This window comes from Phyllostomus discolor, chromosome 3, assembly GCF_004126475.2.
Source record: "Phyllostomus discolor isolate MPI-MPIP mPhyDis1 chromosome 3, mPhyDis1.pri.v3, whole genome shotgun sequence".
NCBI classification, from domain to species: Eukaryota; Metazoa; Chordata; class Mammalia; order Chiroptera; family Phyllostomidae; genus Phyllostomus; species Phyllostomus discolor.
In genome coordinates, this window is record NC_040905.2 from 102,191,000 (window position 1) to 102,204,240 (window position 13,241).

Sequence of the window (13,241 nt, forward strand, 5' to 3'; positions counted from 1 at the left end):
ACCCGGAAGACCTGATCATAATGGACACACAAGGGGATGGACCCTGGTTCTCCTTCACCAATTGAAAGTCTGCTTTTCAGTAAGAGAAAAAGAAAATCCCTTATTTTCATATGAAGAAGCTTCACAATTATTTTCCCCCCAAGACGTTCCTTCAAAGCACGTGAAGTTTTTGAGGAAATGTTCGTCTTCCTTGGACCAGTTCAAGCCTCACTCAGCTGGTTGTGATCAAAGGGAGTCACTGACACTTCAGATTCACCTGGAAGTCAGTCTCATCATCAAAACCCAGTTTATTTTTGAGCATTCCAAATCACACTAAATCACAGTGGCAGTATTTTTACCTTTTTAATAGTAAAATCTCAGTTGCAGTTTTCCATTGTTTTAATACATAGATCAGTAAAGAAAAAAAATCAATCAAAAGAATATTTGTGTGTGAAGCCTCTTCCTTTATTGACCTAACAATAGTTCCAGATTAACCATGCCATTGTTTTATTGTCACAATGGGTTTTTTTTCTCAAGCTCCCTTGAAATTAAACAGACTTATTTATAAACATGTCCCTCTACATTCAAGTTACTTCCCAACCCACAAAGACCCCACTTACCATTCATTTCTATGGACACATTTCATTTACTCATTTTATCCAGTATAGAAAAATCCTACCTTGTCAGCAGTTAAAAAACAGAGAACCTAAACGTCCTCAAATGACTTTCCACAAAGTCACCAAAAGAAAGTCACCAATATTCAAAACTTTTTAAAGCAATAAAAACTCACATTTTCCAAAAACGTATTTATAGACTGAAATTCAAACTCTACATTGCCTTCAATACAATTATACAAGAGCATACAAAGCCCTAGGAAAGTATTTCATTACAAAATATTTCTCATCAAGAAAATATTACTTGCCCTTAAATAAAATACAGGAAAACGGGCAGAAAATAAATATGTTTAAAGATGCCCATTCTCACAAAAAAGTATACAAATAAATGAAGCCAAAATATGCATGAACTTCAAAATGACTCTAGCAATGCCTGCACAAATTTGTTATAAAGCAAGGTTTAGACACCTCTCTGTGTTTAGTTATAAAAATACAAAAAGAACCTGGACAGAGGGTTTCACTGAGCTGAACCCATGATAGAAATAGCCAGTGGACAAAGAATGTAGATGTAACCTTGGCTTTTGTTGCTAGCAAAACCATCCCACCAAATAACCTAAACTGTACCCTACCCTCCCAAGGAAATTTTCAAGATGAAAACTGATCTACTGATTCTGGTAAAAATTTTAAAAAAAAGTTAATATCCCACTACACACAAGTAGTTTCAGTTCTAACAGCATTCTTGGGAGTTTCAGGGTAAAATGCTCTGTGCTTGTGTTTTTATAAAAGTCCAACCCCACTTTCAGTCAATGGGAATTACTTTTACCTGAACTCCATTTTTCTTTTAAATCCATTCTAACACTCACCAGCATATATGATCTGTTTCCTTAAATCCTCTCTCTCCCCTATAGGCCCTTCATGGTCTCTGACGTGCCTGGAGAGCTCCAACTTTCAGCACCTGGGAGACCATCTCTGCCCATCTCCCCACTTTCCTCCTGTGTCTCTGCACCCCACTAAATCCCAGCACACAAATACAGTTACAGCACAGGGTAAACAATGTACCCAAAATACACTCATTCTAAAAACTTTAATAGTGTCCTAGAGGATTTTCACTCATTTGGCAAAGTCCTGTACTTGTGGCTGTGACCAAGACCTACGTTAAAATAAAGAACCAATCTGTTAAAACAGGTTGTTGCCAATATTACAAATTTCACAATAATTATGTCAAAAAGCTGTAACACATAAATAATGTATACATTAAACAAGCTAGGCCTTCAATGTTTATCATCAACTCTATTGTAAAATATTGCACATGATATTCAGTCTTTTCCTTTTGTCTGTACGGGAGCAAAAAGAAACACATGTCTGTTCAGACACTAGAGTAAGTCTAACATGAAAGTAAGCTGCCTGAGACAGCTCCTCCCTCTTGTTTGATGTGAAGTTCAAACAGTGTGCAACCTGGTACTGAAGGGCAGGATGGGGAGGAATGTTTGTCTCAATCACAAATCCTTGCCACCAGAGGCAAATGGTCTGGCAAGTCCAACACTGGCGGGGAGCCCACACTACTTGAAGGACTTCGGAAATGCGTGTCAAAGGAGCTTGGTGTGATCCCAATTTCTCCTTTCAAAAAGTCATCGTCTTCATCTTCCACCACCTCCTGTCAGAAGAACAGAGATTATCAATAAGATTACAAGTGGTCATTTGAAAAGCTTCCAAGAATTCCTTTCCTTAGGAATGTGCTATTTCTGGGAAAGTAAAGAAAATATTCAAATTTCAAAAGCCTCCTCTGATGCACACAAAATTGCTCATCACACACTGTCACTATTTGTTTAAAGTCTGATTTTTTTTGGTTTTGGCTGGTGTGGCGCAGTAGATTGAGTACCAGCCTATGAAACAAAGGGTCACCTATTCGATTCCCAGTCAGAGCATGTGCTTGGGTTGCAGGCCAGGTCCCCAGAGCGGGGGGCAGGCGGGAGGCAACCTCACATTGATGTTTCTCTTCTCTTTCTTCCTCCCCCTCTGTCTAAAAATAAATAAGATCTTTAAAAAATAAATAAAAATAAAGTCTGGTTTTTAAAATATAAAGAAAAATAAAATGAGCTTTCCAATGGTTACTTATGAAAAAGTAGACAGGCACATAAGGCTCACTTTTAATGTGGAAAGAAACGTGACTAACACAAAGTAACGAACAGTGACACTACTTATTACTGAATTCTAATTTTCTTCTTTGGCAATAACTGCCTCCCCTCCCCGTGACATGCACGGGAAGTCAAGCTGCAGCCCTGTATCTTCACCACCTGTTCATGAAGCTACAAAGTCAGTGTTAACCTCTATAAAATTACAGTGTTACTTATAATGCCAACACAGGAAATCTGCCATTACCTGGTAATGATCAAGTAGTAAAGACCTAAATTTGTCCAGCTGATTTTTAATTAACCTTCACTTCCCAAAGTTTAAATGTATAAAGTGTCTGGTTTAAATAATTCATCAAAAAACACCAAAGACTCTTTTCATAAGAACATACCCTGAACTCGGAATTTTATAAAGACAGAATAAATAAAGTCCTGTTTTTTAAAGGTGTCACTTATTTACTTCTAGAGAGAGGGGAAGAGAGGAAGAGAAACGTCAATGTATAAGAGATACATCCATTGGTTGACTCTCGCACATCCCCAGCTAGGGACCTGGCTCAAAATCTAGGCATGTGCCCTGACTGGGAATTGAACCAGCGACATTTTGGTTCCTAGGCCAGAACTCAATTCACTGATCCACACCAGCCAGGGCCAAAATGTTCTATTTTTAAGTGTAACATTGCTATTTCCTATTTGACTATGATCTATAACCCCAGAGATTCCCAAAAAATGTACTAAATTACACATTTACCTTTTTAATGGGTTTCTTAAACTCCTGAAGCTCTTCTGCACTCATGTCTTCCCATATCTGATAAATAGGATCAATAAATTTCTTTGACCTGTCAACAAAGATTGTATTTCGAAATCAAGTTCAACGCTACAATGAAGGTCAAAACATACTTAGCTCAGCTTTCACAAGACCTAGTACTCAAAGTGAAAACGATGACTCCAATAATAAATGCCAAAAAGTACTATAGAAGGGGGGACCAAAAAAACCAGAATTATCTTCTGGAGGGCAGGCCCCTTGTAGTGTTGGCTTCTCTGATTAGGTGAATGTTACAGGAACCCATCTGTATCCATGTACCAGCTGGCATTGTTGTAAGAAGCTGCATTCTGCTTTGGCAAAAAAATTTTTTGAAGACTCTTTCAATGCATTTGCCCATTTCATGATGGGCAAATTACTAACACAGCTGCCCACACCACACACTGAGTGTTAAGCAGTTTTTGATAAAAAATGGCATGACCCCCATGCCCCACCCTCCCTATTCACACAATCCCGCCCCAAGTGACTTTTTTTTGTTTGTTTCCCTGATGAAAAAATTCCTTAAAGGGAAACATTTTGATAATGCAGAAGAGATGAAACAAAAAATGGCAGAAACACTAAAAGGCCAAAATCGATGAGTTCAAAACCTGTTTTGAATAGTGGAAAAAAGTCTCCATAGGTGCACCGCATCAAATGGAGAGCACCTGAAAGTGACTGAAGTTTACACATGTAAGAATAAACACACAATTTTTTTATAAATAAATTCCTGGGGTTTTTGGGGTCCCTCCTCATACCTAAGTATGTAACTAATGTGGCTACTTCCTTTTAAGAGTTTATCCACTCATAAGTATGGAGTATTAATACCTACTATTTCTCATCTTTTCATTTTCTTTTTTTTATTTTTATTTTTATTTTTTATTTTAATCATTGTTCAAGTATAGTTTTCTCCCCCCTACTCCCATTCCAGCCCACCCACCCAACCCTCCCCCCTCATCTTTTCATTTTCAAGTGCGATTATTTCTTCACTTTGTATAGCTTGACAATGAGTTATGATGTGTCTAAATGAAAACAAAAATTATATTATGGAACGAACTTTCCTATAGTCCCATAGCAATTCACTAAAAATAAGTTTGGAAAAAAGACCAATCTGGTTTCTGTTAATCAGGACTTGGGGGAACCAGGTAATCCCAAATTGTTGTGTTGCTAGTTTGAAACTAATAAAATAAAAATTCCGCTTCCTTGTACAAATGCAAACTGGATACTGGCTTGGCGGTTTTTCAGAATTATCCATCAAAATAAACCTCCTGGCTTTTGTTTCTCCTGTGCGGCAGTATGGGATGTGGTGTCTAGAAGACAAAACAGCACCCTCCCTATCCGGGCACCTTAGAGGTTTAAACCAATAGATTTACAGAAAAATAAAAAACCCTTGGCATCAACCTGGGTTTCTAATGGAGCTAAGATCTGCAAGCCCTACAGCACCTGTGACACTTCGCAGCCTCTCACAGGCCTTCTCTACTGTGGGCCTGTGAAAGATGTGAAAGACATGCAGGCAGCCATGACTTTATGAACAGCTAGGAATAGCTGGCCACTTATGACAAAGAAACTCTGTATCTGAATCTTGGGAAAAGCAAATACAAAGTGCATTTAAATTCACCGGCAGCTGACTGTCTAAGAGTACCTACCTCTTAAGCACACAAGGATCGAAGGGAAAGAAGGTGTCCAGTGGGTTTGTGCAGGTTTGCACTGAGTCCCCTCCAGCTGTATTTCTAATAATTGGTAGCATCTGGCGATTATTCCTCTCAATGATAGTGTAACAGAAGACTAGCTGGTATTTACTGTGGAGCAACAGAACCAACAGAGGCATAAGCGTGCTGTCATTACTCTCCACAAACATGCCTGTACATGAGTGACAACTATACTGACCACACATATTGCCAAACATAACAAGGGCAAGAAAAACAAACATAAAGCAGAAAGTAATGCATTTAGGGTATAGTTCTCTGGATCTACTATTTACGAGTTTGCCAAGGAGGAAAAAAATGTGGCTATCACTTTAAGAAAATAAGAGTGGGCTAAGATTATTAATATGCACAACTCATTAAGAATTACATGCGTTCAAGGTAAAACTACCCTAGTTTACAAAAATAATATGTCTTTACTCATTTATTTTTACTGTTTATAGTAGAATTAGGGGGTTGGTAAAAACGGGATTCATGGTTTCCTGAGAGGAGATCATGGGTGATGACAGAGAGACTTGGCTGGCTGCTGAAAATTTAGATGGCACTGAGAGAGGGACTGGGATGACTGAGTTACAGTCTCAGAAAATGGTAAAGAAAGGGACACAGCAAGTAAGAAGTTACATATACTGACAAGCTCTAGATATAAAACAACAGGACCACTATTGCCATTCTTCTGGTGGTTGCTTCCACACGCCTTGGCCACCTGAATCATTAACCAACGGTTTCTGTGAGACAAGGATTTAGCTCATTTCTGCTACTCTCTATCTCCTACCCTCCCTCCCACAGTATTCACTCAGGTGTATCTTCTCAGGTCGCTATTGGAATTTTAAGTAACTTAATGTTTATTTCTGTTCCAGTAGCCAAGGATCGTATTTCACTCTGTACTCCTTGTGGGAGGGTAAACTGGCAAAAGCATGCTGGAGCACAGTGTGCAGGATCTAGCCAAGTTCACAATGTGCATCCCCCACATGCAGCAGCTGTACTCTGAGTGTACAGGGAGCGTGCACCTTTGCCCCAAGACACACATAAATCCACGTCCCAAGGCTGCTGTTCCCAATACTGCAAAACTAACAACTTAAATCCCAACAAGGAATCAATTTAACAACCAAAAAAAAAAATTAAAAATTAATAGAACATTATACAGCAGTTAAAATCAAAGTACAGATGTATGAATTGATAATGAATCTCAAAACCATTAAGAGCAGCAGCTACAGAATTATAAACTCAATACAAAATGTTATACTTCACTCTTAACCTCCACTGCTAACTCCAACCCAAAATCTACAACCTCTCTACCAGTCTGTTCATCAACTGCAGCCCCCTACTCCCACCCCAAGAATATCCTTGGGGAGCCGCTGCCTCTACTTGCTCACCCATCCTTAGACCGCCTGTCTTCCTACAATGTGCAGCAACATGTCACCACTAAACACTAGTCTTTGTTCGTCCCTTTATTCCTTTTAATTCCTTACCACTTTTGAGATGTCAGGAGAAAGAAAACCATGAAGTAGATGCCCAGCAAAGAAAAATAAGACTGCAGAATGAGAGCAGCAAGCTGTCTAAAAGGGACTGAGGGATGAATTATTTTTATCTGAGATCTTGTCTGCTGAAAATTTTAAGCTATGAGCCTGACCTGAACATGCCGATTAAACGCCCAAGGACTCCAATTCGCTGTCTACATGAAGCAGAATAATTCAGTAAATGCTCTGTAGCCAGAGTGCCTGCATTCAAACCTCAGCTCTGCCCCAGTCTAGGTATGACCCCACAGAGTCATTTAATCTCTCTGTGCCTCCATCTTCCTATTTATAAACGGGTAATAATTCAGTCACAGGATTGTGTGAAGTTTCAGTGAGTTCTACATAGAGTACACAGACTTGTGCACCCTATTGTTGCAGATTTATTTCACGGCCAGTCTTTTTATTACTATAATAGAAGTCACTCTAATAAACATCTTTGATTTTGAATGCCACCAAAGTATAAAAAATAGCTGCATTCCAGTGTTTCCTGAAAGTGTTGGGTTACTGGTTTTTAAATGTAATGTTATTAACTAACTAATTTTATTAAATAGTTTCACAGAAATATAATGGAATTTTATAATACCAACAGTAATATAAATTCACTTTTAAATAACTTCCACCAACAAAATACAAATAACTTACCTTGTAATTGCAGCAAAAAAGTTAACTACTGAGGGTAGGCAAATCTTTAGAGGATTTAGTTGACTCATCACTATACGTTCAAAATTTAGACTTTGAAGGTACCTCAAACCTTTGGGAAAAAAAAACAAAGGATTTTTTAAAAAGTATAAAGGTAAGTCTTTAAGAAGCACAGATTTTTTTTTCACGGATTAAAAAATAACTTTAAAAGTTAGTTGTAGGTGAAAGGTGGAAAATTGTACTTGAATAAATACAATAGAACAGAACAGAACAGAACAGAATAGTTGTAGAATTGCTTTAAATAAGGTCCATGTAGATAGTCATGCAATGTGGAGCCCAGAAGACTATTACAAAGCTACATTCATTTATGACTAAGGCAACTTTTGTAAAGAAAATTTGATTCTTTTAAAGAACCAGGAACTAAACAAAGATTCCTAATAGGCTATAAGATTGTTTGACAATCTGAAATTCACATGTATGTTAGAGCAAATTATATGCTAAGTTTAAAGACCATGTAACTTGGCCCTAGCTGGGTGGCTCAGTTGGTTAGAACATTGTCCTGGTATGCCAAGGTTGCAGGTTCAATCCCTGGTCAGGGCACATGTAAGAATCAGGCAACGAATGCATAAATGAGTGAAATAACAAACCAATGTTTCTCTCTCTCTCTCTCTCTCTCTCAAAAATCAATAAATATAAAGGCCATGTGATTTGATTTCAGCTAACAATCATGAAATCATTAAAAACTTCTGGCAACAAAGTGGTCTCCAACCCCTGGAGGTAATGAATGTACAGTGTGGAAATTCTCCCTTCTGAATCCCATATATCATATATATACATACATATATATATATATATGCCAATCCGACAAGCAACCAATGACAGGGAAAAAAAAAAAATCAAGACTTGTATATCTTAAATTAACAGTAAAGTTAATGTATATATTATTTTTGGGTTTTTCCTCTTTTTTATTGGGGTAACAGTGGTTAACAAAATTATACAGATTTCAAGTGCACGATCCTGTACCACATCATCTGTACACTGTACTATGTGTTCACCACCCCAAGTCAAGTCTCAGTCCATCACCACTAATCCCCCCTTTACCCTCCTCCACCTCCCCCCTTCCCTCAACTATTACCACACTGTTGTCCTTGTCCATGAGTTTTTCTCTTTTTTTCTTATTTGCTCTATCCCTCCACCCCTAAGTTGAGCATGTTTTTAAATGTACATTGGTTGTTTGTATTCCACATTTTTTTAAATTAAAAAACTATGGATGTAGAAGGAAAAATTACAAATTTCACTGTCCAAGAATTAATAAATACAACTAATTTTTAACTCTCCTATCTTTTCAGAGGTGTACGAGATGTAAGTAAATATATATTGGTATAATGTGGCACATACAAGTTTCAGTTTAGAGCTGTGGTTCTCAACTCAAGGCAATTGTGCCCCCAAAAGGACGGACATCGGTCAGTGTCTACGGACAGTTTTGGCTGTCATGAAGAGGGTGAGGAGGGGTGCTAGAGGGTAACAGGGGCTGCTAACCATCCTGTAAGGCAAAGGCAGCCACCATAACAATTATCCAGCCCAAATGTCAGTAGTGCAGAGGTGAAAAAACTCTGGTTTAGAGGAAACAGCCTATGAAACCATTTGCATTATTCATGAGAGTAAACAAAATTTAAGTTAATGTAACTGACATCCCTACTGTGGACTGTCTTTAACTAAAATACACTAACCCAATAAATAGGCTTCATCTGATAGATTTTAATTATAAACCCTCAGAAATCAGCAAAACTGAAAAAACGGCGTTTTCTCAAGTCTTTAGATAAAGGTGTATAATCATTATGGCCACAGTGTCACAACCATCCTCACCTGGTTTCAATTTCTAATCCTACCAGTAAATTACTCCCCTCTCTTCCTCTCTGAAGTGGAAATGACACCTGCCCTTCACTGACCTTGTTCATTACAAGGACAAGGAGGGGTGTGTGGGAAGTTCTGAGCACAGCGCTGGCACAGTACAAGTGCTCGGCCTCCCCCTTACAGAAGAGCATCTTAACATCTTACTATTACTCTAGATGCCACCCTCTAAAGCCGAGGTTCTCAACCTCAAATCCATCAACTAGTACAAGGAGGCTTCAGGGGTTTTGGGGGCCTATAAGCTGCTTGAAATTCTTTATAAAAGTTTGGGTGCATGTGCAGTTTTCTAACATTCAGTTTTCTGAATGTTTTTATCACATTCTCAAAAACAAATCTCCATTCTAAAGGGTGACTAGCATACAAGGAAAATCCAGTTCACATCCATCAATCCCACATCACTGACCTTCCTTCAGGTTTCCGCTTAAAAGCTGCTTGTGTCTAAAAACGAAGGTGTAGAACACAGCTTGACAGGCTGAGTAAAATGGTCCGTGAAGAGCAACATCACAAAATGCCTTTGTTCCCGAATCCTGGTTATTAAGGTATATGTGCAGCCAATTAACCAAAAGATCTAGGCATGATTTTACAGTACTAGAGGAAAGAAAAAGTCAAGTCAACTCCATTGGCTTCATTAAAAAAAAAAAAACAAAAAACTATAGTGACTTAAAAAACACAATCGCCTCTCATTACAAACTAAGAAAAGTCAGTCCATAGGATCCTTTATATATTAGCCATGGGCATAAAGGAGAAACCAAGAAAGAAGTAGAATGGGTGGGTGGGTCAAGACAGCCTTCCAATCACCACGTAGAGCACACAGACCTCCTAGGAAAAACAGGCAGTAACACCTGGAGTCCCAAGGGATGGAGAACAGTTTTTCTCCTTATCAACTCAGAAAGGCTTGTCCAATGGGCCCCCAGCCATCTTAGAGGGATTTTGCCAAAGACTGGAGTGTGTTTACCAATAGCTTATGAGGAAAGAGTCTGGTTGATTTCACTATTCCCTATGGGACTCTGATGAAGACCTGTGTCAACAATTTAGAACAGAATGGCCAGATGGCTTTTAGTTGTTGAAGGAGGGTCTTTAACAGCATTCTGGCCCAAAGTTATTTCCATGGATGACTAGAAATAGGCCCAGAACTGGCCTCCTACATGGATCTTTCTATTACCTTTAAAAGGATTTTCTCCTCAGCTTTGACAGATACAATTCAGAACACAAATGAAAAATTTGACAAACCTATAAAAAGAATCAAAACAGCATACAACACTGTACACTATCCATGGAGAAAAGTGGATCTTCTTGTTCAAGTGCAACCATACTGAACAGATGACAAAAGCTTTGCATATGAAGTTTTATATCTAACAAAGAAGACATTTTATTGGGAAATTGCCTCTTGGAAATATAAACATTTTGCAGAGAGTGAGGAGACTTTTTTACTTTAAAGGAAGACTAAAAACATAGTGCAGATATTTCTCTGACTTAAAACAATGCTATAATCTTTTAAAGCATGATAAAAAAAAACACTTGGAAAATTAGGTTACTTACATAAGAGGAATATATTTAGCTCTTGCCAAAAGGCTTCCAATATAATTTCCAGCAGCTTGCCTGATGATGGCAGGGTTATTTGGATCCTGCAACTTTTTCCAGAGATGTTCCAAAAATGCTTCTGCAAACCCCTGTAACAAATGAAGGTGTTAGTCTGATCTTTTTTTTCCCAAATAGATTTCATGTTTTAAAGAAGGGGGGTAGAAAGAGAGGAAGAGAAATATCGACTGGCTGCCTCTTGTATGCACCCCTACCAGGGACTAAACCTGTAACCTTGGCACATGCCCTGACTGGAAGCGAACAGACGACCTTTTTGCTTTGCGGGACAACTCCTAACCAACTAAGCCACACCAGTCAGGGCTAGACTGATCTTTTTTAATTCTTAAGATATTTTAGTTATCAGAATCCTAGGATTTTACCTCACCAATGTGGGAACATTCTAGTATCTCAGTTATATTACTAGATGAGTAATCAATACTGTTACCACAGTTCTTATTTTTAAAATACCTTGAGATAACATTAAAAAGGCAGGGCTGGCGTAGAGTGGGGCAGGTGGGTGGCTGCTGTGCATCAATAAAAGTACCTTCGCAGAACACTGAGAACTCAGTGGATTCAAAGTCCATTAAAAATTCAGAAACAAAGTTCTTACATGGTAGCAAATCCACAAACCCTGGAATATCCTTGGACAATAGTTACAAAATGGATTATCCTGAAGTGGGTTTATGCATAAGTTTCATAAAATATTGGAATGGCATCTTGGTCTGGTGCAGATGTAGATGCAATAAACCTCAGGGAAACATTCATGAACTTGAAATATGAAGTCAGGAACAAAAATGATCTTACAGGTGAAGAAAGTGTGGAATTGAGATGCAATGTTTCTAAAGATTATAGCAAAAGGAGCAGTTTTATTTGTGTGTTTCTAAGCCATGGTGATGAAGGAGTAATTTTTGAAACAGATGGACCTGTTGACCTGAGAAAATGAACAAGTCTTTTCAGAGGGGATTATTACAGAAGTCTAACTGGAAAATGCAAACTTTGCATTATTCGGGCCTGCCAAGGTACAGAGCTGGATAACATGTCAAAAAACACCAGTTGAGGCAGACTTCCTATATGTATATTCTACAGCACCTGGTTACCATTCCTGCTGAAATAAACGATGGGTCTGGTTCATCTAATCACTATGTGCTATGCTGAAACTGTACACTCACAAGCCTGAGGTTACCCACATTCTTCCTCAGGTTAACTGAAAAGTAGCAAGAGAATTCAAGTCCTTTTCCTTTGACTGATTTTTCATGCAAAGAAACAGATCCCATGTATTGTGTCTATGCTCACAAAAGAACTGTACTTCTATCACTAAAGAACTATATGATTTTTTTAGTTTGTATGTGAAGTGAGGGAAATGGTATAACTGATACTGTCTTTTTCCATCATTTAAATCTTATCTGATACTCCAGTTTATATATTTTTTAAAGATTTTATTTATTTTTGGACAGAGGAGGAGAGAGAGAAACATCAATATGCAGCTACCTCTCACACACCCCCTATTGGGCACCTGGCCAACAACCCAGACATGTGTCCTGACTGGGAATCAAACTAGCGACCCCTTGGTTCACAGGCCGGCACTGGAGCCACTGAGCCACACCAGCCAGGGCTCCGGTCTGTACTTTTGAAACATGCCACCTTCATAGCAACAGAACTACTATGAAGCTACCTCAAATTCAGAATCAGGTAGTTGAAAATGAATTTAACTAGGAATAAATAAATGGTACTGGGAGGAACTGATTGTAAGTTAACTCCTCTCATAATCAGCAGGTTTTAGTGATGTTATGCTATGAAATTTCAATTAGGAGAGAAACATTGAGTAATGAATTTCAACAATACTGACACGCTCTCATTTAAGAGTATACATTCTAGCTTTCATCAGCCTACAGAAGTGATGATAAAGTAATGTATGATGATGGGATAATGTGTATAGAATTTAGGGAGCCATGTCCATGGTCAAAGGCATTAAGACCTTAATTTTAGAATTGGTACTTGGAGATAAATTAGCTGTGTTTTTAGATTATTTAATCTCAGTGTATGTTTCCATGATGTTTGTCCTAAGCATGTTTATTATAAAAAATCATGTTTAATATTGAGATATATTTTACTTGAAAGCGTGAGCAATCCAAGTTGGCAGTTTTCAGGCTGCAAGCGTCCTTACAAGAAGGAGACCAAATTAGAACTGTGAAATGCTCCAAGGCAGCTCATCCCCCAGCAAGTGTCCTGTGTCTGTGTTTGTCCCTGTGCAGTCTGAAGAGCTGTTAAGTCACAACCTTGAACTGTTGACCAAACTGAGACTATCATGAATGGACGAAACTCTATCAGAACATGTTAAAATACAACTTATAAGATTAATAGTGAAATGTAAGGAAGAA

The 13,241-nt window shown here is 38.3% G+C and overlaps 1 protein-coding gene and 1 pseudogene across 2 annotated transcripts in view; one reads left to right on the top strand and one right to left on the bottom strand.

Moving 5' to 3' along the window:
- Window positions 1–516: 516 nt before the first annotated feature.
- The window catches only part of RRN3 (RRN3 homolog, RNA polymerase I transcription factor), a 41,430-nt gene continuing 28,705 nt past the window's right edge, over window positions 517–13,241 (bottom strand). For both annotated transcript variants that reach the window (XM_028513121.2, XM_036020911.1), the window contains exons 13-18: window positions 10,825–10,955; window positions 9,689–9,873; window positions 7,378–7,486; window positions 5,165–5,317; window positions 3,471–3,558; window positions 517–2,247 (exon numbers count right to left, since the gene is read on the bottom strand). In XM_028513121.2, the coding sequence (XP_028368922.1) occupies window positions 2,086–2,247; window positions 3,471–3,558; window positions 5,165–5,317; window positions 7,378–7,486; window positions 9,689–9,873; window positions 10,825–10,955 (828 nt within the window). In that variant the 3' untranslated portion in view covers window positions 517–2,085. The remainder of the gene's footprint in view (window positions 2,248–3,470; window positions 3,559–5,164; window positions 5,318–7,377; window positions 7,487–9,688; window positions 9,874–10,824; window positions 10,956–13,241) is intronic.
- On the top strand, window positions 11,305–12,269 carry LOC114502558 (annotated as a pseudogene).